The 22,882-nt window shown below is 41.1% G+C and overlaps 1 protein-coding gene across 4 annotated transcripts in view; it reads left to right on the forward strand.

Moving 5' to 3' along the window:
• The window catches only part of LOC121089791 (plasminogen-like), a 29,216-nt gene extending 14,981 nt beyond the window's left edge, over nucleotides 1–14,235 (forward strand). For 3 of the 4 annotated variants that reach the window (XM_040597325.1, XM_040597326.1, XM_040597328.1), the window contains 9 exons: nucleotides 738–928; nucleotides 1,911–2,059; nucleotides 2,778–2,871; nucleotides 4,834–4,951; nucleotides 6,037–6,111; nucleotides 6,659–6,799; nucleotides 10,177–10,283; nucleotides 12,790–12,935; nucleotides 13,923–14,235. In XM_040597325.1, coding sequence (XP_040453259.1) covers nucleotides 738–928; nucleotides 1,911–2,059; nucleotides 2,778–2,871; nucleotides 4,834–4,951; nucleotides 6,037–6,111; nucleotides 6,659–6,799; nucleotides 10,177–10,283; nucleotides 12,790–12,935; nucleotides 13,923–14,081 — 1,180 coding nt within the window. In that variant the 3' untranslated portion in view covers nucleotides 14,082–14,235. Of the gene's footprint in view, nucleotides 1–737; nucleotides 929–1,910; nucleotides 2,060–2,777; nucleotides 2,872–4,833; nucleotides 4,952–6,036; nucleotides 6,112–6,658; nucleotides 6,800–7,926; nucleotides 8,148–10,176; nucleotides 10,284–12,789; nucleotides 12,936–13,922 lie in introns of those variants that run through there. The other variant, XM_040597327.1, reaches the window with a different exon arrangement.
• The last annotated feature ends 8,647 nt before the right edge of the window (nucleotides 14,236–22,882 follow it).

The following is a 22,882-nucleotide window of genomic DNA, read 5'->3' on the forward strand; positions in this document are numbered from 1 at the left end:
ACATTTAAAAAAATTGAAATCAAGCTGTGAAAATGTGTAATTAAGGTGTTCTGACATATCCAGAAAAGAAGCATTTCAATTTTTTTATTCTGTGACAGTGATGTGATTCAGGATGGGGAAATATTCCAACTCTGCAAATTACTTAAGAGAGAAAGAGAAATTCTATTTCCCCCTGCCCCAGCAAGCACAGGCATGGGAGTGGTCCCACTGAATTCAGTAGAAATGTTGGAGGGTGGGGGTGAATCATTTGCATAAGTATTTATTTGCCATTCTTCTGAATATAAGAAAGAACTCTTTGACATTTTAAAATAAAAATTTTGGGAAAGCATAATTGCCCACCAACAGAATGGATGTTCCTGCATATTTATTACTAATTCACACATTCACAAAATTGTGTATGCTTATACATATATATTTAGAAATTAAATTATTAGGACATTGGGCATTTATTTAGCTACTCAGCACACTGATACATTACAGCCAGAATTTAAGCCAGTAGTTGAATTTTGTTTCCTTATGCATGAATATATGCATGACTCTGATGCGTCTGTGAAACACAGCTCCCCACTCATATCACAGACATAGATGTGTTTGCTGGTAATAGGATATCTGGCAATAAGTGAAAAGTTAATAAATGAATCTATCTCTGTGTAGTACAGATGCACATCTTTTTGGCAAGACATTCCTATGATTATTTTCCGTCTCAGGCAGCATGACTATTGTGTGTATTTTCACAGGGATTTGAGAGACAACTATTGTAGAAACCCAGATGGTGATGAAAGCCCATGGTGTTTCACCACGGACCCCAACGTAACATGGGAGTACTGCAATCTCAAGAGGTGTGATGATCATACACAAAAGCCAGCACCAAATGATCCCCCTGCAACAACAGCACAAAACAGTGACCTGTCTACTCCCACCACATCTGGTAACAGCTGGCTATAAATGTCACCTCCTGTAGAGTCCGTGGGTAAAGGAAATAGTAATCTATAAAAATTATTCTTCAATAGGGCTGCAACATAAATCACATCCCTTCTCCAGCTTTCAGATCTGTACCGTTGAATTTTGAAGCATGTACTCTTTAGTCAGTTCATATCCTGTAGCCTATATATTTTTACGGTGCATTCTGTGGGAGATCTTTTTCATTTAGGGGAACAAGGAAAATAGACAAAATTTCTAGCATTTCTGTAGCTGAGTCCTATTGAACTATGATTATAGTGAAAAGTATTATTATAGGAATTTTGCTTGTGCTGTGCTTTATGTTTTCACAAGGTCGACATTAGCTTGTTGTATTCTTCATAGGCAACCATGTTTTGCACAATGTATGCACCAAGAGAAATGGATTTTTTTTCTATCCTGCTTTGTTTCTTCCATAATAGTCCATGTTGGTCAAGGTGGTGTGACTTTTCTGAATTTATAGTGGCACAGATTATTTACTTTGTAAAAGAAGGTGGCAGGGCTGGATAAAAGATACGTTCCTAAATGGTGCTGTGTACTCTTTCTCACATGCAGAAGAAGAAAGTACCTGAAGTTAATGTCCTTGGAAGCAAAAGTTGCTCTTTCAGCCTAATGAGCTGTTAACTGAAATACACTTCTCCCATAGAATGTGCTTACTCATACTGACTTAGCAAAAATCCTGGAGTCCTTTCAGATATTTGCAATATGTTACAGAAAATGCTTAGCCTGAAGTTCCTCAAAATTTTTTCCAGTTAAGTTACTCTGTACATCCAGGAAAACATCCATTCTGAAAGACTAAGAGCTCATATCACAGGGCACATTTTTGTCTTTCTGCTGTAGACACTAGGGAGTGTGCTAGTCCTAAAGGTACTTAGTCTGGCTTATTTCTGCTTATCACCACCATATATAGATTCAAGAGCTAACGATTATTTCCTTTTCCTCTTGTTTCACAGACTGCATTAACGGTAATGGTAAAGACTACCGTGGCACAGTAGCAAAAACTGCAAGAGGCAGAACTTGTCAAGAGTGGAGTTCTCAGAAACCTCATAGCCACAAATATTTCACTCCCGTGACTCATCCAGGAGCAGGCCTGGATAAAAATGTAAACAGCTGCTAATGTCATTGGTGTCATTGAACATTGTCTTCTTTGTCCATGACCCCTTCAGTAAACACTTCATGTTCAGTCTTTATAGACCAGGTTAAGCATATCTGGAAGTCACCACGTTGATAGTCCAGACCTATAATAGCACTGAAGAGGGAAGGATGCATTTTATAGTACCTAGGATGTTGGTACCTTAAGCACAGAGGTCGACACTGACAGGCAAGCAGCACAGAAGAAATCATACAGCACTTCCCCGATTTCTGCAAACCCCAAAGCGATGTCTTTTGCTTTTTGCCACAAACTAAGCAGGCTTCTGGCAAATTCTCGAGGCTGACCTAATTTGCTCACACTGACTTTAGGGGAAGAAGGATTAGGCCAACAATAAATGTTTTAGTGTAAAGCAATTATTCATCCTACTTCAAACTTTATTTCTCATAAGGCCTTAAAAAGCACTAGAGTTAGGATGAGTCTTGGTGGAAGAAGAAAATGACAGCAATTTCATCATATTTTTCAAATTTCACCTAATGGTTTTGAGACACAGGAAAGAGAATTTTCTGATCAGGGGAAATAGAAAGCTTCTAACATCCAGTGGACAAGTAGTTAGGAGAAAGAATTCAGTTTTAGTTTAACACTTTTTTAAAAATCATGCACTTACAGACTTCTTCATTTTCTGGCTAACATTTGGAGTCTTCATTCTCTGTTTTTGTAATTATTACAGTTTTGCAGGAATCCTGATGGAGATGTAAATGGTGTTTGGTGCTTCACAACAGACCCAGAAAAAAAATGGGAGTACTGTGAAATCCCACGCTGCTGTAATTATCCTTAAAGACTTTTCTATCCTCCCTGTCTACAACTTGTTATGATAGTTACAAAATGTTTTCAATCCAACCATAAAAAACTGCAGTAAGCAGTAGCTTCAGATTTGAATTTAGGTTTATATGGAAGTTTGACACAATCAGGCACCTCTAACAGTCAGCCAACGTTTAGATAACCTGGTGCTAAGAATCATCATTAAGATTTCATAGGTATCAATGTGTATGCCCTTTATTGTCAGTGAAGCTAAGCACTCTGAGTTGCTAACTCAATTTGAAATATCCAGTGAAACTGTGAAGATAGGCATTTTTTCCCTGGGCTCCTGAAACATAAGAGAGTGATTCCCTGATGTTCATGCTAGCCTTTCCATGCAATATGTGGCAGGACTAATGCCTCAAGAACCTGCTTATATACTTTTCCAGTTAGTTAGGAGCACCAGAGATGACATCTTTTGAAATCCTTTTCATTCTCTGCTGAGTTAAGTTTTATTCTGATCTGAATGTTCAAATAATCTGTCCCTAGATATTTTGCCTTTTGTTTGAGGTCGGGAGTGAATTCGGTCCTAGATATTTTACACAGATTTCCTTAACTCTTTTTTTCTATTTTGAGATAGTAAGCAGTGCACTGAGCAGGTATAGTGTTTGCTGAAAAACTCAGCAGTGAAAGAGATTTTACCTTTTGTGGTGCCCTGGCAGTGGGCATCAACATACTGTAATCACCAATAATTACAGCTGTAATGTACTGGGAGTGCTGCCTGGTACACCTGGCACTCATCTTGTTTGGTCTTCCCTTCCTTGCCTGCATTTTGACAGGTGGTTGTTGTGTTTTGGTTTTTTTTTTAACATATCTGGCAGGGATATGTAAAGTCTATTTCTTCCCCACCTTATCTATTATTTTTATTATGGTAACATCTAGAGGCCATGTCCCTACTCTGTTGGCCAACACAGAAATACAAAATAGCGAAAAGTGGTCACTCCTTCAGGAGTATGCGATATTCTTCATGCTGGCCAGCTCATGTGTTCCTCTAAGCAGCAACGCATTATAATTGTACATGTTAATTTTGTCAACGAGGCATAAGAGCTGTGCAGGCAAAAAGAATAACGCCTGGCATACAAACAACATAACACAGCTGCAAAAACCTGCTCCCTGGAACTGCTGTGGCGGAGCAGTGATCTCTTTTCGAAACAGTCTTTGAATAATAGATTTTTAAAGTAAGGGGTAGGAGAGCCTTACAGTCTCTTGCCTTTGATTACTTTATTAATTGTCTCATACTGGAACTAACAAATTTAACATCATAGCACCATATGAGGCTCTGGAAAAAGTTAGTTGGGTCCTTACTGAGCACCCAAGCTCAATCCATTTTAAAAAGTTCTGAGAGATTGGGATTAACAAGAAAGTAAAGTGAGCAGTGTGAGGGCAAAATTGGAGTATTTTAAGATGAGGGGGCAGTGACTCAATTTTATTTATAATCTAGGGATTGGTTTGAACTCAACCAAGGTGTAAACCATAATGTTTTAAAGGATTTAGAAAATGGTATTATTGTCTGGGCAATAAACTCTTCCATTTTCTTTAGCTTTCTTTCTCCTTCAGCTTCTTCCATTGTCTTTAGCTCCCTTTTCCCTTCAGCTTTCCTACATATTTTCTTTTGGGGATGGGGCTCATTGTAGTTTTAGTTACCTGACTACATCCAAGTACTGACATAGTTAACAATTTCTTCCCAGGTAAATTAGTATTTTGTCATGTCAAATGTGATATATGAGCACCAGATTTAAATGTTCAAGGTAATGATAATATAAGGGAGTCTGTTTCTTTTTCCTTAGTTTCTATTAACCAATGTAAAGAGTGAGAGCCTAAGGAAGATTAAAAAATGTCTTATGCCTTTCTCTTTTCATCTGATTGCGCTGTGGATGGCATTACAGAACTGCTTTAAAATTCTCCATTGTAGCTTTTTTATTCCGTAGCTTCTTCTGAACATGACTGTGGAAAAGTCTCAACAAGGAGTGAGCGAGCCTGTGCACAATATATCATGTGCAACGCATCTCCAGGGTCTTGGCCTTGGCACATCAGCCTCAGGATGAGGTACTGATATTCCAGACTGTATCACCATCTGTGAGCACCAGGGTTTCACAGGGAACAGGCGTTAGAAAGAGACTGACAGGAAACAATACATATTCTTCCAGAGACTGGCCTTGGTTTCTGTATAAAATGCCTTAACATGTAAAATAAACTTTTTTATTTTTTAATCATAATGTTCACAGATAGGTACTTATTGGGTTATTGATCTCAAGCGCCCCACTTTCTCCTGAATCTCTAGAGGGCAAACTTAAACTGCAGACATTAAGTACACTTTTATTTACTGAAATGGGGAAGAAATAATTCCCACTGAGGACAGTGACAGTTAATTGCATTCTGCAGTGGGGGATTTAAGACCAGGAACATGGCCACAAACATGTATGAATTGATTTTGATCCTCCTTTTTCATCCAGCATCCAATGTAGTTCAAATGTAAATTGATGCTGTGACCACGATAATTGTGTTAAATATCACAGGAAGACCTTTCATGTCTTTCTGTATGTAAGAAAGATCTTACATGATCTTTCAGTATAAAAAAATGATTATGCATAGCATTTCCGCAGTCACAATGACAGTGGCTGAATAGGAGATGAAGAAGTGCTTACAGAAAGGCTAATGAAAAAATTTATAGAGTTCTTGATGGTCACCATAATAAATATTACCCCAAGAGAAGTTAAAAGTCCATAGTAAGGTTTATTTAAATACTAGTCCAAAGCAACTCCACAAATCAGAAGGATGTATCATTATATTAATTGCTCAACAGGACAAACCCATTACATCAGAAGTAAAATTGTTAGGAAATGTAATTGTTTTTATTAAATTCCTGAAAGCAAGAGCACCCTGTTGCACAAATTTTACCTGGGTGTCAAATTTCTTTTCATGTCTCTCATGTTCTGGAGCAAATAAAGCTTGTCCTTTGAAATTCTGCATTTGATTTCTCTTGCCATTGGCAAAAGACAAACCATGACAAGTGAAAGGTTCGAATAAGGAGCATATTGCTAGCTTGCTAATATTTTCGATTGTGCACAACATGGATGGTGGAGAATTGACTATACAGTCTTAAATGAATGTGATTGTCTTCTCTATTCTAGTAACAACATGCACCATTGTGCTGGCACTCTGATACACCCACAGTGGGTCCTCACTGCAGCTCAGTGCTTGCAACGGTGAGTATCCACCAGAATGAGTGATAGGCATTTCCTAAATAAATCTGTATGATTTGTTATAAATCAACAGAGCAGAAAGATGTACCCAATAGGGCACTTTCTTTACTCCTTATTTCCTGTCTTTCTTGCCAGCAAGCTGATTTTTATTTTCTACTCTTCAGTCAAACAGTAGCAAAGCACAACAGAGGCTACTCCTGTCTGAGCTCTCCCCCTCCCCAAAGGTTGCCAAAGAGGGTGCTAATGATGCGCTCGCGCTAATTACACTTGGAAAACTGTGGCTAGCTGATGATCCTTAGGGCTTTAGGAGTTGTGAACAGTGCAAGGTGCCACATCGTTTACAGCCCATGGGAATTTTCATCATAAAAATCAAACTGTTAAAAAAACCACATCTTCCTTCTCCCCAAGAATAAATGATAGCATCTATGATCAGAAGAAACCTGACCATCTTGCTAATTGCAGTTCTCCAGGGATATCACTGAATTTTGTATGAGTGGCATTCCTGATTACATGTATGGATGTATAACCCTGCCATTGTCATTTCTTCCAGGCCAACAGAGCCTTCTGCCTACAGGGTGTTTCTTGGGATACAGAATCTCATTGCATCAGAGCCATCCCTGCAAATACGAAGTGTTCAGAAAGTATTAAAGGAACCGAGTGGAGCAGACATTGCTTTGCTGAAGTTGAACAGGTATCATTTCAGTCCAAGGTTTCCACCCCTAACACCTCTATTCTGAAGTCACAAGTTACCTTAGCCTGGTGTTAGCTCTCAGGGGTGGTTGTGAGTGGTGCAAGAGAGTATGAGAGTCCCTTCAAGTGTTACCATAAATGTGTTCAAGGGTGAACTCTGAGCATCTCTCCTGCTGAATAACCCCATTGGTATAATCCTTGTGAGCTTTTTACACAGTTTAGGGAAGGCAAGGACTAGTTAGGATGAGAAGGATTGTCATGAGGAATTGCCACTTGCCACCTGCTAAGAAGCAGCACCACTGAAGCAGGGAGGGTGGAGGCAAACCAAAGAAGAGTTGTGTCTGGAGGATCTTCTGCTTGGAGACTTTTCCTGCTCAGCTCTGAGGGCTGTGAGCACCAATTGAAGTTCTGGCCAGGAGGCACCACACTTCTGCACGGAGCAAGTAGAAGTGTCCAGTTTCACTGGCAGTGCTCCAGCACAGGCCACATGCATGTTTCACAAGCTGCAGACTTGGCCAAAACTCAGTAACACTAGATCCTGCTCGTGAAATAGTGAAAACCCCTATGCCTAACTGTAATTGCCAGAAGTCCTTTTCTGTACATTGCTTAGATGTCTGAGCAATCTGCTCCAAAATGTGTGCAGTTATTTCAATGTTATTTGTTCCCTTTTAGAATGGTCCTGAAACTTTTCTACTTACTCATAGGTTTCCCTCTTTTTCTACGCTCACCACACATGGATTAAAGATCACGAAAAGCTCATGTTTGACCTGAGAGGACGTTTCTTTTTAAAAATCCACCATACAGCTTTAATGAACTTAGAACAATTTCCATTAAATTTCAGCTCAGGTTCTCTGGTGCCTGATTAACCAAAATCTCACTGACTTCAGGTTAGTAGAAGGAACTCATGCTCCACTGGTTTTACTCTTGCTATGCACATTTGCACGGTAGATACATGCATGCTATAGCACTGTAGTCCATTTTGCATCAGCAGTACTCACCATCTGAACACATTCTGCATGTGAGATGCCATAAATAACAGATATGGGCACCATATCCCCCAGTTTCTGGCTTAGATCAACTTTGCTTATTTTCGGCTTCATTAACTTCCTTCTTTACATTTGTCTTCAGCTTTCTTCATGGACCTTAGCACTTCCAAATCTTCACTGTTCATAAAACAGATCACCCAAGAAAACATGATGTGAGAAGACTGGTTGCTACTCCTATACCTGTATTTTGTGGCAATAGACAAGACTTCTCAGACAACTGATGCAGGTCTCTGAAGATCTTGACCAAAATCATCCCAAAGGAGGGCTGATCTGTTGAGGAAGACCACTAGTTTTGGTAGAAGTCTAGTCCCAGGTAAATTATGTGTCATGCTCTTGAGAAGATGTGTTCCGCCTAGGACTTTACACTTCCATCTCAATGTCATGTCATCCATACTCTACTACATCTTCTGAGGTCTTGTTTCCTGCTCTCCTGTTCATTTACCTACTCAGACATGAAAGGCCTCTGAGAAGATGCCAGTGTCCACCTGGTGTTCATTGCAATCCCATTCAAAGGCCGGTTCCTTCTGTGCCAACAGGTTTTTTAGGTGTTGTCTCATCTTAGGATGGGTGTTAAATTTTCTTGGTGAAGAATAGGAGCATAGGTAGAAACACAGCTAACTTCTTGATGCTGGAGAAGCAGAAACTGCATTGCTGTAGTAATAAAGCAGAAGCTCTACTGCTGTAGTTCAAAACTGTTTGCCAGGCTACTGTCACACCAGCAGGCCAAGTAAGAGCCAGAGTTGCTGCTAGGGCCATACTACCAGCAGAATTAGACCTGAACTGCTAAGTACAACCTTGAAGATAAAGGTACTAGAGGAGCTAGAAACTTAGAAACTTAGAGAAACCTGGAAACAAAGCAAGCCCCTCACCAATCTGAGCTTTCTCACTTTAATCTCCTCTTGTCTATCAGTTCTCAGGAATTCTTTTGATATAAAAATGGACTTTATTGAAAAGTGAATGAACTAGTTTGGGAAGCTGCAGGACTGATTTTCATTCTTAGAGGGAAAAGAATTCACACAGGATTAATTTAACGGAACCATGTGAGAGTGGAGGTTTGAGATCACCATCTTGGACTTCAGAAGACTGGAGGATAACGTTCAAAATGATCGTGCCAGCTCTGGCACAACTGTAGCTTCATCACCCAAGCTGGTTAACATCTCCTACCTTCCTGGACTGCTGTGTTCATGTTTCATACAGATTTTTGTGTTGGATAGATCTTTATTGTAAGATGGATCAAATTCTGTTCCCTTTGGTCTCTCATTCTCTTGAATTTTCTTGGGGCCAATGGCCCTGGCATGACTTGGTTAGGAACAGGAGGATTTGTTATTTGCCTTTAATTGGATATTGAAGATCTTACTAGCTATCACATCACATACTTTGAAAATCATTCTGTGCCTGAAAAGAGATTATAATGGTTCATTTTACCCTGACTGAACACCTGGAGTTCATTCAGGTCCTTTTACTTTCTTTAACAATCAGAACTAAACTTTACATGGTAGGTTCTTGGCAGTGGTAGATCTCATTTAACAGCTTGTTCAGATTTACTTTCACTGTTTGCACTTGTCTGACTCCTAGGGTGATATACCTTCCAGAAGCCACCTTATCTTTTCACATCTACATCTGAAAGTCAATAAGGGATCAAACAGTCCAAAGCAAAGACCTCCCTATGCAACGTTTTCATCTTCTGCAGAACTGCTTCCCAGGGCCCTGCCCCCTCCATATCAAGCTTTATTCCAGTGCTGAAGCCTCCAGGCACAATGTTGTGATGCGGAAGAGTTTTATATTGGTATTTACTTTATTGATGTGCTAGACTTAGTAATGTGTGAGATACCGCACAATGACACCCACAGTTGTATCACCCACATAACCAGAGGAGAAAGGAATTTTCTGCAACTTCAACTGTGTCTGCTTATTTACTCAGTCATCCATCCTTTCCTCCTCCTGCGAAGTCACTGAAAATGTCCACAACCACTGAGGCAGAGACAATCTGAGATGTCAGGCTCACACCACATGCAAGGGCTGCTGAGAGCTGGGATTGATCTTGTGCATGTTCCTATACACACCAGAGTTAACCAGAGATCAGCGCTCTAGCACCATGCTGCAAACACCCTTGCACTGTGACTGCCCACAAACACATGCCAGAGACTTTCAGTTGCTAAGAACATCTTTTTTTCACTGACTAGTCACCATCTTACAACCACCTACACAACACCATCAGCTTCTCCACCCTTCTCCACGCCATTTCCATGCAGAGCCTTCTGAGTATGAAGACTGAACAAGCTGATGGTAATTTTTCTAAGGATCTTTTAATTACTCTTTCTTTGTTTTTCAGTCCTGTGACAATTAATGACCATGTAAAACCAGTTTGTCTGCCTGAAACCAGTCTGATGGTAGGAAGAAATGCAGTATGCTTTCTAACTGCCTGGGGAAAAAAAAGAGGTAAAGTATATTTGGTATGGTTAAAAACTTAGAAAGGTTTTCAAATCCTATCCCAAAATATGTGCACCCATGGGAACACACATTTTACTGAAGATTTAACAAGGTCATAGGTTTACCAGGCAATGTTATTCCTTCTATTTCTTTCTCTCAGAGCTTTATTTTCCCCCCTCATTGCTCACATAAACTTGATTCATTAAACCACAGAAAAGAGAGAGGAGAATTGGACTCAAGACTTTACCACCTTTTATCTCTCTCTATTTTGATCTTTCTTCAGCTTAGGTATGCACTGTATTTGCACAAATGTTGTGGTTTAAATCCAGCCCGTAATTAAGTACCATGCAGCCACTTGCTTACTCCCCCCTCACCCAGAGGAACAGGGAGGAGTATCAGAAAGGAATGTAAAACTCAAGGGTTGAGATAAGAACAATTTAATAATTGAAATAAAATAAACCCAAAAGAATATTATTATTATTAATAATAATAATAATAATAATAGTAATAGTAACAACAACAACAGCTATAATGAAAAGGAGGGGGAAGGGAAGAGGAATGAAATCCAAAGGGAAGGGAGAAAAGAAACCAAGTGATGCACAGTACAGCTGCTCACCACCTGCTGACTGATGCCCAGCCAGTCCCTGAGCAATGATCGGCAGGCCCCAGCCAACCCCCTCACCCCAGGTTATATACTCAGCATGACATCCCATGGTATGGAATATCCCTTTGGTAAGTTCAGGTCAGCTGTCCCGGCTGTGTCCCCTCCCAACTTCTTGTGCCCCTCCAGCCCTCTCACTGTCAAGGCCTGAGAACCTGGAAAGTCCTTGACTGAGTATAAACATGACGCAGCAACAGCCAAACCCATCAGTGTGCCACCAACGGTGTCCTCACACCAAATCCAAAACACAGCCCTGCACCAGCCACTAAGAAGAAAACTAGCTCTGTCCCAGCCAAAAGCAGGACAAGAAATAATGATAATACTCCAATAATGCCCTTGTTTTTAATTTTGATCTTCAGATATACATTTTTTTAACATCTGAATGAAACTTATGTTTGCTGTCCTATAGTCTAAACATTATTGTCTGCATAGACTTCTGCAGGGTCCTACATTGACTCCAGACTGATAGTATATATGGGCAAGCAGCAGTCTTAAGACCTTGTATCTAAGATAAGATGGCATCCCGGGAACTGTGAAGCCTTTGAGTCAGAGCTTGCTCAGATCCAGGCACCTTTGGGGCACAGGCAAAATGAGTTCAAGCTGAAGGGTTTTAATTGTCACCTGAGTTTTGTTCACAGTCTAGCATTAGAAACAGACCATGGGGTTTCCTGCTGCCCAGCTCTCACTCCACTTATGCTGTGGGTTGAGAAAACCAGCCCTCTTTGACCAGCTTTTGCTGCAGTAGGAGGCAATTCCTCATCCCTGCAGCTCCTAGCAATGATGCTGGCATCTGCCCTCATTCAGGCTCAGCTCCCACGTACACATTTTTGGCCTTCCTGAGCTACACCCAAGGGATGCCTTTCCACCTCATTTGCCAGACAGCACCTTATTAATACTCCATCTGTAAAATGAAGCCAATGGATTTTTCTTCATGTGTGCATCCACAGAATTAAAAAAAAAAAAAAAAAGAACAGAACATGTCCCTATCTCTGAGTTTCACCATAAAAACCTTCCACATAGATTGCAGTGCCTTTTCTGCCTTCTTGTGTCATTTAACTACAAAATCGATGCTATGAAAATAATGCTTAAGAATAATCACTCTACTATTAGTGTAACTCCTCAGCATTGTCAAGTAACGCTTTTCTCCAGCATAGACAGTATTCACTGGCTTTTCACCTTTTTTCCCTTTCATACCTTTCATATTTTTCTTTTTTGTTCAGCTTGCCACACGGTGGCAGCTGCTTCCTATGTTCTAGTGATCACAGCCACTGAAAAATGGTACAGGCTGGATTTCTTCTGGAAGCACATTAGGATGGGAAAATCAACAGACCATTGTTGCATTTAGGCAGTGGGAAGGAGGGTCCTGCCATCTCGCGCAACTGGTTCATGAAATCAGCAGGCGAGGGCAAGCAGAGCCAGAGCCAAATGTCTAAATGAACTGTTTTGGGAAAATGCAACCTTGACTTAAGGAAAATCCTCCTGGAAAACACTTCAGGCTGGAAAGAGTTCAAATTAATGTAAAGTAAATCCATGCAAACTTTTTCCCCCCTGAAACAAGCCATTGCTACGGCACCATGATGATAGACTACAAACTGACACAAGCGATCAGACTACTAAGCATCTGTTTTTATTTATTTATTAATATTTTGCAAAGCAGAATAATCTCTGCATGTTGATGGTAGGCATGATCCAAGTACAAAATTGCTGATAGATTTAACAAGGTCCTTCAAAGGAGCTCAGACACTATAGTAGAGCTGGGGACAGATCCCAGTCCTCTCATTACTGAGGCTTCACCAGATCACAATGACCATGATGCCATTTATAACTGTTACGTTTTCTTGGTTGTTCATAAAGGTACCGATACAGACAACAGATTAAAAGATGTTGAATTCCCTGTGCTTGAAAACAGAATATGTAATCGCCCTGAATTTCTGAATGGAAGTGTCAAAAATAATGAATTTTGTGGTGGATTTACTTTTGGAAGCATAGGTAACTGTGAGGTAAGAATAATCTAGCTTGGAGTGTAAGCGGGTCAAGTGACAATTTGTACTTTCAAGGCTCAGAAATAGCTTAAGCAACTCAAGGCTTCTGCATGAAGCTTACCCAGTCAACCAGAACAGCAGGGAAATTGTGTCAGGTAATTCTGCCTTCCTTTCAGAACTGCATGCTGACGTACCCTACTTATAGCAGCCTAGTGTTGTGAATACCCCGCCTCACCTGAAATAAAGCCTGAAATATGCTACGTGCACTCCCCTCTGCTCCTAGAGACAGAGGGGAAACGAGTGACTGTTTCTGATGCAGCCTGGAGTTGTACCACATGTTTATTTAATCCCTTGATTATTTAATCCCTTGATAATGCTTCCAGTTTTCTAATTTTTGCAAGTAGACAAAAAGACTTTTAAAATGTGGTTTTCTTAATGGAGGCTATCATGTTGGGAGCTTTTGAATGAAAAGATGGCAGCTACTTGGCGACAGAGTGAGAAAGCAAATGCTGGTCTGTCTGAGCAGGTATTCAAGACTGCCGGTGCGAATGATGTCTTTGAGAGCGTGTACAGTGCATTCATGGATAGGCTCACACATCACTGGACATAGGTATTCATATCCTGCCCCATGCCTGGATTTTAAGGAACAACATTAAAACAATTAAGTTCATTTTGTCCAGGATGAAGTAGGTCAGAGGATGTGGAAAATTAAGAACTTCCTTTTTGTGTGTGTAATTGGCCTCACAGTGATCTGGGGATGTTTCCACATCCATGATTGGTAGATCTTCAGACCAAGGGAATGGCCTGGGTGCTAGGAAACAATTCTTCCCCCCCCCCAGTTTTTTTACTCCAGCAGGTCTAACAAAACACTCTCCCTCTCTACAGCCCTTGCCTCAGTCATATATTGAGGCTTTCAGAGTTACCACAATATTATTCTTGCCAGTATTTTACTGTTTGCATGTCTAGTGTCTCTAGAGGAGTCACTTTATTATCTCTTCTTCCTAGGCTGAAGCTGGAGGGCCTCTGGTCTGCAAAGATAAGGACAGATTTGTCCAATATGGAGTCACCTCTTGGGGACTGGACTGTACCCAACCATCAAAGCCTGTTTTTGTCAGAATTCCTAGTTTTGTTTCCTGGATCAAGAATGCAATGGCAGCCCACTGAATCTGGATACAAGCTAGCTTTTCTGGAAAGCAGTCCCTGTGTCAGAAATATTGCAAGGATGGTTTTAAAATTTTAATAATTCATAAGAAACTGAAATAAATTTCATTACTGGCTGAGCATAAGTAGCTATTGCAATAGCCAAGTTGACCAGTTATTACTGTCTGTCAGTGTGTGTGTGTGTTGTGCCTGGGTAAATCAACCATGTCACATGTGGCAGCAGCTTGGGGGTTCCTACTTCACCCCTCTCTTTTGAGATGTGTTCCAGCTCATGAAAATGGCTTCCTCTTTGTTCAGACACCTGCTTTCCTCCTCCGTACATGCAAGCAGCTGGCCTATCTCTGTGTAGAAGTTCTTCCCTGTGCAAGAATCTTTATCCCAAATCAGGCCTGTCCCTATACCCATTGCTGGCATCTGCTTCCCCTCCTGTTGCTGCTCCAGGAATAAGAAGGTAACAGCCAAACCCAGCTGCTGCCTTGGGTAAGAATAGGCCAAGTTGGGCTGTGCCTGTGCTGCTGGGAGCTCAGTGAAGGCCTCGAGGGGTTGCTTCTTCCTGGGACTAATTACCCCCACTCTCACCACCCAAGCAGAGCTTTGTGCTGCACCATGCAATCATCTGACCTTCCTAGGTTAGATGTTTGCATGGAAAAAAACCCCATCCACTCAAGCAGGCAAAGTGATGCGTGGTACAGTTAACATGTTTGTGAGGCGCTTGCACAGAAATCCTGCTCTCACTTGTGACACCAGCAGTTCAGCCCTGACAGAGTTCAGAAATTAAAATAAACTGTTCTTTCAGTTTATTCCCAGAAGAGGCAAGGTTGTCTCAGAGGGCTGGACAAGTGAATATGGGTGCCAGTGCACTGGTGCTTGCCTTATTGGGCTTGGCAGCTTGTGCTGCTGTGCGCTCTGGAGGTGGAGAAAGAACGGGCACCCCCAGGTTAGTGAAGCCTCCCAGAGCCAAGGAATGTAGCCTCTTGCCTCCCTGATGTACCTGATGGGAGAAAAGGACTCCTATCAAAGCTATCAGGAAAATGTGGATGAGAGAAAGGCTCTTCAAGTTGTACTGACATGGCCAAAGGAAATTGCTGAGTAGGGCATCTTCCAGTAGCATCAGAAATCAACAGAAAGCCACCTGTCCCATTGACTCCAAGTCAGTTACCAAAGCTAGTTTCAGCTGTTGTTCCAGTTTTGTTCCAATCACTTCAAAACGTATCACTTCCAAACAGTATATGTATTGAGCCAACAGCAGAAGAAATGCACACCTCCTATGAACCTGTAATCTGAACATGGATTTCTGCATTTTTTCAGTCTTCCAGTTCTATGCCTGATTTAAAGTATATTATAAATCTGTATCTAGTATTTAGATACTTTATTACTGCTATAAAAAAACTCTACAGAGATCAGGGTCTATAAACTAACTTGTTTTGGGATTTTTTAGAAATCTAGACTGAAAATAAAATAATTTGCAGACTCCTTACTCACTCCTTGATCTCTAATAATTCTTTATGGTTTCCATTATGACCCACTCATCAATTTCCTTTGCTCATCATGATACTGCTTGAATATCTGTTCTTTAACCCAGTCTTTCTCGACAGCTTTTTCTTAGATTCCTTCCGGATCCTAAATTTTGTCTCCCTCTCCAAGCTACTGCTCTCCTTCCACCCAGTCTTCCCTTGCTTGTGTAACCCCACTGCAGCCATAAGAACAGGCCACCTTTCAAAGGACATGGCCCTTAGCACGGAGTTTCCCACACTATCACAGACTTCTGACCCAGAAGAGCTGGAGATGGTGGCGAGTATCTTCCACTTTTTCCTTTGTGATCAGCTGAACACGTAACAGGCTGTTACAGGTGACCCTGTTTCAGGCTACAATCACTTCTGCCACCTCACTTAAACCACCAGTGATGCAGGGTTGGAGAAAAAATTGAAGTGTGAACTTAAAAACAGCTCCTTTTGCTCTGACACCAATATAATACATTCTCTAGTTGCACAAGCTTTCTGCTCAAGCATAGTACTCAGAGTGTCTCCCTAGCTGTCCTGCAGTAATACAGCCTCAAAGGCTTTTCTGGAGTTGTGTGCTCAGTCAACTTGGATACTTTCAGAACCTCTTGAGCACAATGTTTCCTGAAGCACACGAAAGGTTTGTTGCTGTTCTGTACTTGCTTTCTATACCCCATGCACTGCTGCTTTTGCAAATTCTGCCAGAAGTGCTGTTCCTCCTCTGTAATAACTGGCCAGACCTAGAAATTGTTCCTGCTTCTCTTGGTGCCTGTAAGCCATTCTTCAGGTCCTACAGGCATTGCCTAATGGAAATTTCAGGTATTTGATACCGTCTTTTGCTAGTAGATACTGAATTGTGCCTGCTGGGGGTCTGCCAGCCTAAGCGATAAGCTCCCTGCAGAGGTTTTGTACTGTCTGCCCGTAACTCACAGGCTGCAGCAGCGCAGCTGTGTGCAGCTGCATACTCCTCATGCAACCCAACAGCCCGGCACATTTGGCACTGAAATGCTGCTGCTGTCTCATGTAAACCAAAGGTTATTGTTCTTAATTTCAAGGTCTAAAAAAGGTTATTGTCCCCAGATGCTCTTGTCAGCCTGTCTTTCAGTGCTATTTGGTTAGATCTGGGTGACTGTCAGTGTAGCTCTCCCTGGACACTTTACTAAATACAACAATTCTCATGTGGTTATACACCACATTTGGGAATCAGGTTTCTTTCCCAGAAATCCATGTGGTTCATTAGTAGTCCGTCTTCTTGCTACAAGATGTTTTCAGGGACTGAAGGCTCTCTTTGGACTTCACTTTACAACATTCTCTGAATTTTCTCTGTCTTGGTTCCACACTTATTTGAGTCTTTTCTGGGTGTCATTTTGTGACTTGGGGTTGGTTTTTTTAGCTTTTATGAGAATACAATCTGAAAATCCTGCATTATTTTCTCCAGCTGAGAAAATGACTGTGGTTTTAGCTGTTCTCTTGCAGGATGGGAATTCTTGATTTACTATCAGTCATCTGTCCTGGTTTTGGCACACAGTGATACAATACTTCTGGCAAGGCTTCTTGCATTTTCCAGTCTTTTGGTGTGTCTAAATAATAAAACTATTTTTACATTTATAATGCAACTCAATACTACTTACAGTACCTTCTTATTCTGTCACACATGCAAATGTACCACGGGATTTTTTTGTCTTCCTGGACCTTAAGCCTGTAGACAACTGCAGCACTTCAAATCTTTCTGAGTGCTAGAGAAGCATTTTCTTCAAGAAGTTACCTTATGCAAGATGTTGCAAGACTAATGGGCAGTTTGCAACTAGGGAAGATGTTGCAGACTTTGAAAACAAGTTAGAAAAATAAGTTATGAAGGTAAATCCAGTAGTTCACAGCATCATCTGTTCAAGTTTTCATCCCACTTTCATCTGCCTTCCACCTCATTGTTTGTGATGAACTTTATATTTCTGCATTTCCTTTGGCAAAAATAGAACATGATATCCTACAGTCTTTTGGACACATAGCATATCCTTCAGAAAAGCACTTTAAGTAAAAATATAATAGGAGCAAATTATAAAGCTGATCAGCAAATTTTCCATGATTTCTAATGCAAAATTTCTTGATCTTACCCCAGATGTTTACACGAGAGTCAGGGGGCAGGGGGAAACCAAACAACTTTTCCAGTGCTGCTTCCAGCAACTGCAAGCTGTGGAGTATAATGGCAAGGTCTTTTTGCATAGGAACATAAAAATGATTAAAGAATAAAGGATTTTTATACAACATCTATCAAACTGGAATAATCATAAACACTTTTATAAACTGCTTGTAAACAAAGAAGGTATTGTACGTTATATTCACACATACAAACACACTCACACACACTACCAAAATATTAAACTGAATCTGAGGTGATATTCTCATCTCACTGGCGTATTGTTGAAAATCTCATTGTCTCAAGTATTTTGAATTGATCCCATTCCACACAGCCTTGAACAGAGTATAACAACATCGTTTGCTGCCTTGCTCTTCTAGCATTTTGTTTCAAAAAGATTAAACTGGTTAGAACACCCTTCCTTTATGCAAATTAATGAGTCAAGAACAAGTATGGAAATAAACCTACCAGTAAGTGACAAGTAGAAACTTCACTGGCAATTTCAATATATACATTGTGTGGAAAATAGAGGTTGCTTGTCCCTGTTTTCTGAAATTGTCATAGAAGCAAGAGCTATAAACATCCCTGTCATTTCAGTGGCATTTCTAGACAGCTGATTTCATCATTAGCTGGAACCATCAGTAAACAATACACTGCTGCTGAGATAATTTTCTGTAACTGTGTAAGTGTGTAGAAAAATGCCAGAACAGCACCTTACAAATAGCAGGCATTTGCTGGGGTCTTTGGAGGCACTTGGGCAATTGGTTAAAGTGCAAAATCTCTCCACACATTCTCTCCTCTGCTTTTCTAACTAGAAGTAGAATAGTGGTAATGCTTCTTCTCTTCATATTTTCTTCCCCATTCTGCTGCTCTCGTTCTTATCCAAGGGCTCCCCAGTAACGTCAAACATTTTAAACAGAGTTAAAAGGGTTAAGCACCAGTACATGTGAGAGGAAGGACTGATAAGAGTTCAACAACCCTCCCTCGGTGTAGGCTCCAGAACAGCAGTCCTTTGATTTGGGGCAGCGGAGACAGGAGCTGCTTGTCCTCTAAACCCCAAAAAAGCATAGTCATCACCTGCCAGCACCAGCCTTTTAGGAGCCTGAGTGCAAACAGACACGCACTGTCTTATAGACTCTTCCAAGAAAAAAACAGAGTTAAACATAAAAATCTACACACACGTTGAGTTTCAGGTCCTATTACCTGCTGCTTCTCTGTTTCTGTTGTGCAGCCCCACGTGTCAAAAGTAACTAGCACCTGCAGCAGGGTGGCAGTTGCAGTACGGTCAGAGGAGGACAGAATCAAGAAAAGACAAGGTTGTGTGCAGGCTGTGCTCCCACTAACAGAAACATGGAGTAGGCTGCAGCAGATCACCGCAGTGGTTTTGCTGAGCCATTTCCCAAAGCAGTGCTAGTGCTGGGTACTACATGCTGGGACGCTCAAGCAGGACTCAAAGCTGTCCACCAGCTTACTCTGCTGTGCACCATTGTTTAGCTTGGCTGTGGCTTCCCCAAAGCTCTCCATCTAGGAAATGGAGAATGCTTTTGCCCTCCTACCTAGCAGTGACGTGATGACGTTGCCTGTCATGTATGAATTCTAGCTCACCACATGCTCAATGCCACAGCTGCTGAACTGGGCACTATTTCTAAGTATTTACAGTTGAATGAATTCACTCTTCAGCCGCTTAGTTTTAAGGTGGGGAAAGGACTGCATTTTCGCTCAATGGCCTCTACTAAAGACTGCTGTCAGATTCTCTGCGGCATTAATGCTGTTCACAGCTCTGTTAAAGGCAATTGCAGGGCCCCTGTTTTTCCAGATACTTTTACAGAAGCACAGAAACCCCTGTAGTTAATTCTTTAGATCTTTGTACCATAAAGATGATGCTCAGTTTGCTCGCTTCCTAGCCTCTCTGCTTCTCATACTTCTGACTTTATCCTGCTGGTTTCTTATATCTGGCAGCAGCCAGAACAAATGAACATCTCAAAGACTAAACTTCCACTACTGAAAAACCATTCTTTCTGTGTCTCCTTACTGTCACTGTCACTTTCCTTTCCTTGGATACATTAGCATCCATGACCAGAAATTGCAGAGATGGGCTTATCCACCAGGTCTTCTGCTCTCTGTGTTCCTTCATGTAAAAAGCAAAGACAGAATTTCTTTTTAATTTGACTACCTTTTCTTTTCCTGAACCCCTTCCCACCTTACCCATAGCAGCTCCTGCTGTTAGAAACCATCCTCATTATCCCTCTAGGGTCAATGCCCAAAGTTCCCTCTGGCTGTGTGAATCAGGGCTATTTAACTCTCAGTTTTGTCACTTGTTCTTGTTGTCTTTGAAAAGAAAGTACAAATACCTTCCTTATTTCCCAGCTGCCCATGGATCCATGCCATAGCATTACCCTTTGGAGCTCTTAGATGAGCTCCTTTAGCTCACACTCACTCCAGCCTTGCAGCTGTGCCCTTTCTTAGAGCTGCTTTGGAGATCTCCCCCCCAAACAACCGAATCTTGCCTTTGGTCCTTTCTCCTCTTAGCAAATAACTGACACCTAAGTGGCTGTTTTCTGACTTTTTCTGATTCTGAAATCTAGGGAAATTGTGTTTATGTGAATTTATTCAATAAGGTGAGACCTATGTTCTGACATTGCTTACAATTTCTTTTGCAGGGGATTTTTCTGAGCTTACAGTAAACCCAATTTCAAGGGTCAACTTTTATTTAAAAAGCCTCCTACTGTTGTTTATATTTTAACCACTGTGCTAACTAATACAGCCTGACTCTGAAATAAGATCTGATAAACTTCCACCTACCGTAGGCCTCACAGTGGTCAAATAAATGAGAACAAACACCTCAAGACCAGAACTGTGGAAAGATTTAGACACTGTGTGGATTTATGAGGGAAAAGAGGAAAGCACGAAAAGGCACAAAAGGAGAGAGATAAATCATCAGTTTACAAGAGATCCTTTCAAACACAGTGCCTTGAGAGGTCACATTCTTGTCACAAGACAGCAGTGAGGAATGCCAATCTGGCAGAAGAAAGACACTTCTCCTGTTTTGACATTTTCTTGTGGAGAACGTATAGAATGAGCATTTTTGTACCAGGAACAATTGCTGACAATATCCCCAAGTCCAGTATTCCAAGATCAGATCCATTAAGACAGAGATGAATAACAATTCTCCAAAATATGCATTGTCATCTTTGAAAGAAATGGCAATATCAGTTTTCTTTCTTTTCGTCAGAAATAAGTAAGGACCATCCACACTGAAGTAGGTGCATTTTAACCAGGTTCAAGGCAACAAGACTGAGAGAAGAATCAGACCCAAGCCTAAAAGTGGCAACTGCTACAGATCTGAAGGAGTGTATGCAGACCTTTAACATAAGGAAAGCTTGCAAAAGCATACTTACTTACATGACACATGCCGATATTCTTAAACTGTCCTGGACACAGGACACACCTTTGGCTACAAAATTAGCTTCTTTGGTTTTGAAAACCTGTAGGAAAAGCTGAACTGATTAAAATATCTAAACCATCATGTTTATCAAAGAGTTTAATAAACTCACTGAGAACTCAAGACTTTTCAAACCTCTCCCATGCAGGAGAAACAGCAGCTTGTAACCCACATGCACAGATTTTTTCTTATACTTTAACAACCAGATATGTACCGTAACACAGTAACCCAGCAAATACCCCAGTGGAAATGGGAGATACAGAGGGATGGGGAAGATGCCAGAGGTGCTGTGGAGTGAAGGGCTGCGCAGAAAACAAATTTTGCATTGGAGTAAAGAAAAAACCCACTGTCTGATAACATCTGATGGGAAGGAGGCACAGGGATTGGCAAGCAGATGCTGGCAGTGGCTGGGGTAAAGAGAGTGGCCAGGGAGTCAGGGGATGCGGAGCAGGACAGAGGGAACCCAGGTTGTGGAGTGAGAATTGAAAATGTGGTTAAGGTTGTTAAAAATGTGCGGCTAATTGCACAGTATCCAACCCCTTCTCTCTGTCACCCTTCAAGTGTTCCCCTGAGCTGAATCCACCTCCCACCATCTCCTCTCTTGGGCCCATCTGCTTTGTCTCCCTGTCCTGGTGTGAGAGGTCTGCAAGACTCTACAGATAATCCCACACTTTGATGCATTAGAACATCTTCAGGTACAGAAGACAACTGGATAACATGGTATTAGAGCACCCTACAGAAGAAAAACAGCACAGCACTACAATCAGGATCAGCTCTAGATTTTTCACATAATCTGTAAAATAGCAGCTACTCTGGTTGCCATACTAGAACACCTCTCTGATGTATTTACTCTGCACCCGTAGCTTTATCTCAAGCCCATATTACAGTGCAATTTCCACTTAAAGTAAGCAGGACAATAGTGAAGTGGATAGGCTCACTAGTTTTTAGAAGGAACTCATGATTCTATGAGCTTTTTACCTTCAATTGCAGAGACAACTGCATGAGCCAGCAGTGCCCACTCAAAACTGTTTTCCTCATCCAATATTTAGACCCCTCCTGCCTCTGGTGAGTCACTCACACATTTGATTGATTCCACAAGTTGTTTTGAAGCAACAGCAGTGACCTAACGTGCAAGAGAAGCCATGAAATGGTGCTGCAGTGCAACATTTCCAAGGCAAAGGCCACTTGGGAAATGCAGAGTGAGCTGATGTTGAAATCAGGATAACACATGGATGAGCAAAGTCTGACACCCTCACTGGATGAGTTTATGCATGCAGTGTGAGGTTAAATGTCTGGTAAGGAAGAACACTAAATAGCTGTCTATGTATCTCAAACTTGAAGATATGCTGTTGAACTAAAATGAATTCTAAGCCTTACTCCCAAATAGAAGAAAAAAAGAAAAGACTAGCTCAAAGCAATATAGGGGGAAAGGAATTCTTTAATTAAAAAAAAGTAAAATTCAACTATTTTACAGAGCTAATATTATCTAGATTTGATAATCGTGCTTACCCTGAGATTAAATGGGTAATTGGTCCTTATAAATCTATACACGTAAGCATGGCTGAAATTGCCATTGGGATTCTAGTGTCAGAAGAAATTCAAGTTGTGCCTGGACACATGATTTCCCATGCTTTCCAGCAACATCATTCCTGTCTATTCTGTAACAAAGTAAGACCTAACCATTTGAGAATAAAGCATGCCCCACAAAACAAAAGAGTACCTTCAGATT

Source organism: Falco naumanni, chromosome 6 (assembly GCF_017639655.2).
Source record: "Falco naumanni isolate bFalNau1 chromosome 6, bFalNau1.pat, whole genome shotgun sequence".
NCBI lineage: Eukaryota > Metazoa > Chordata > Aves > Falconiformes > Falconidae > Falco > Falco naumanni.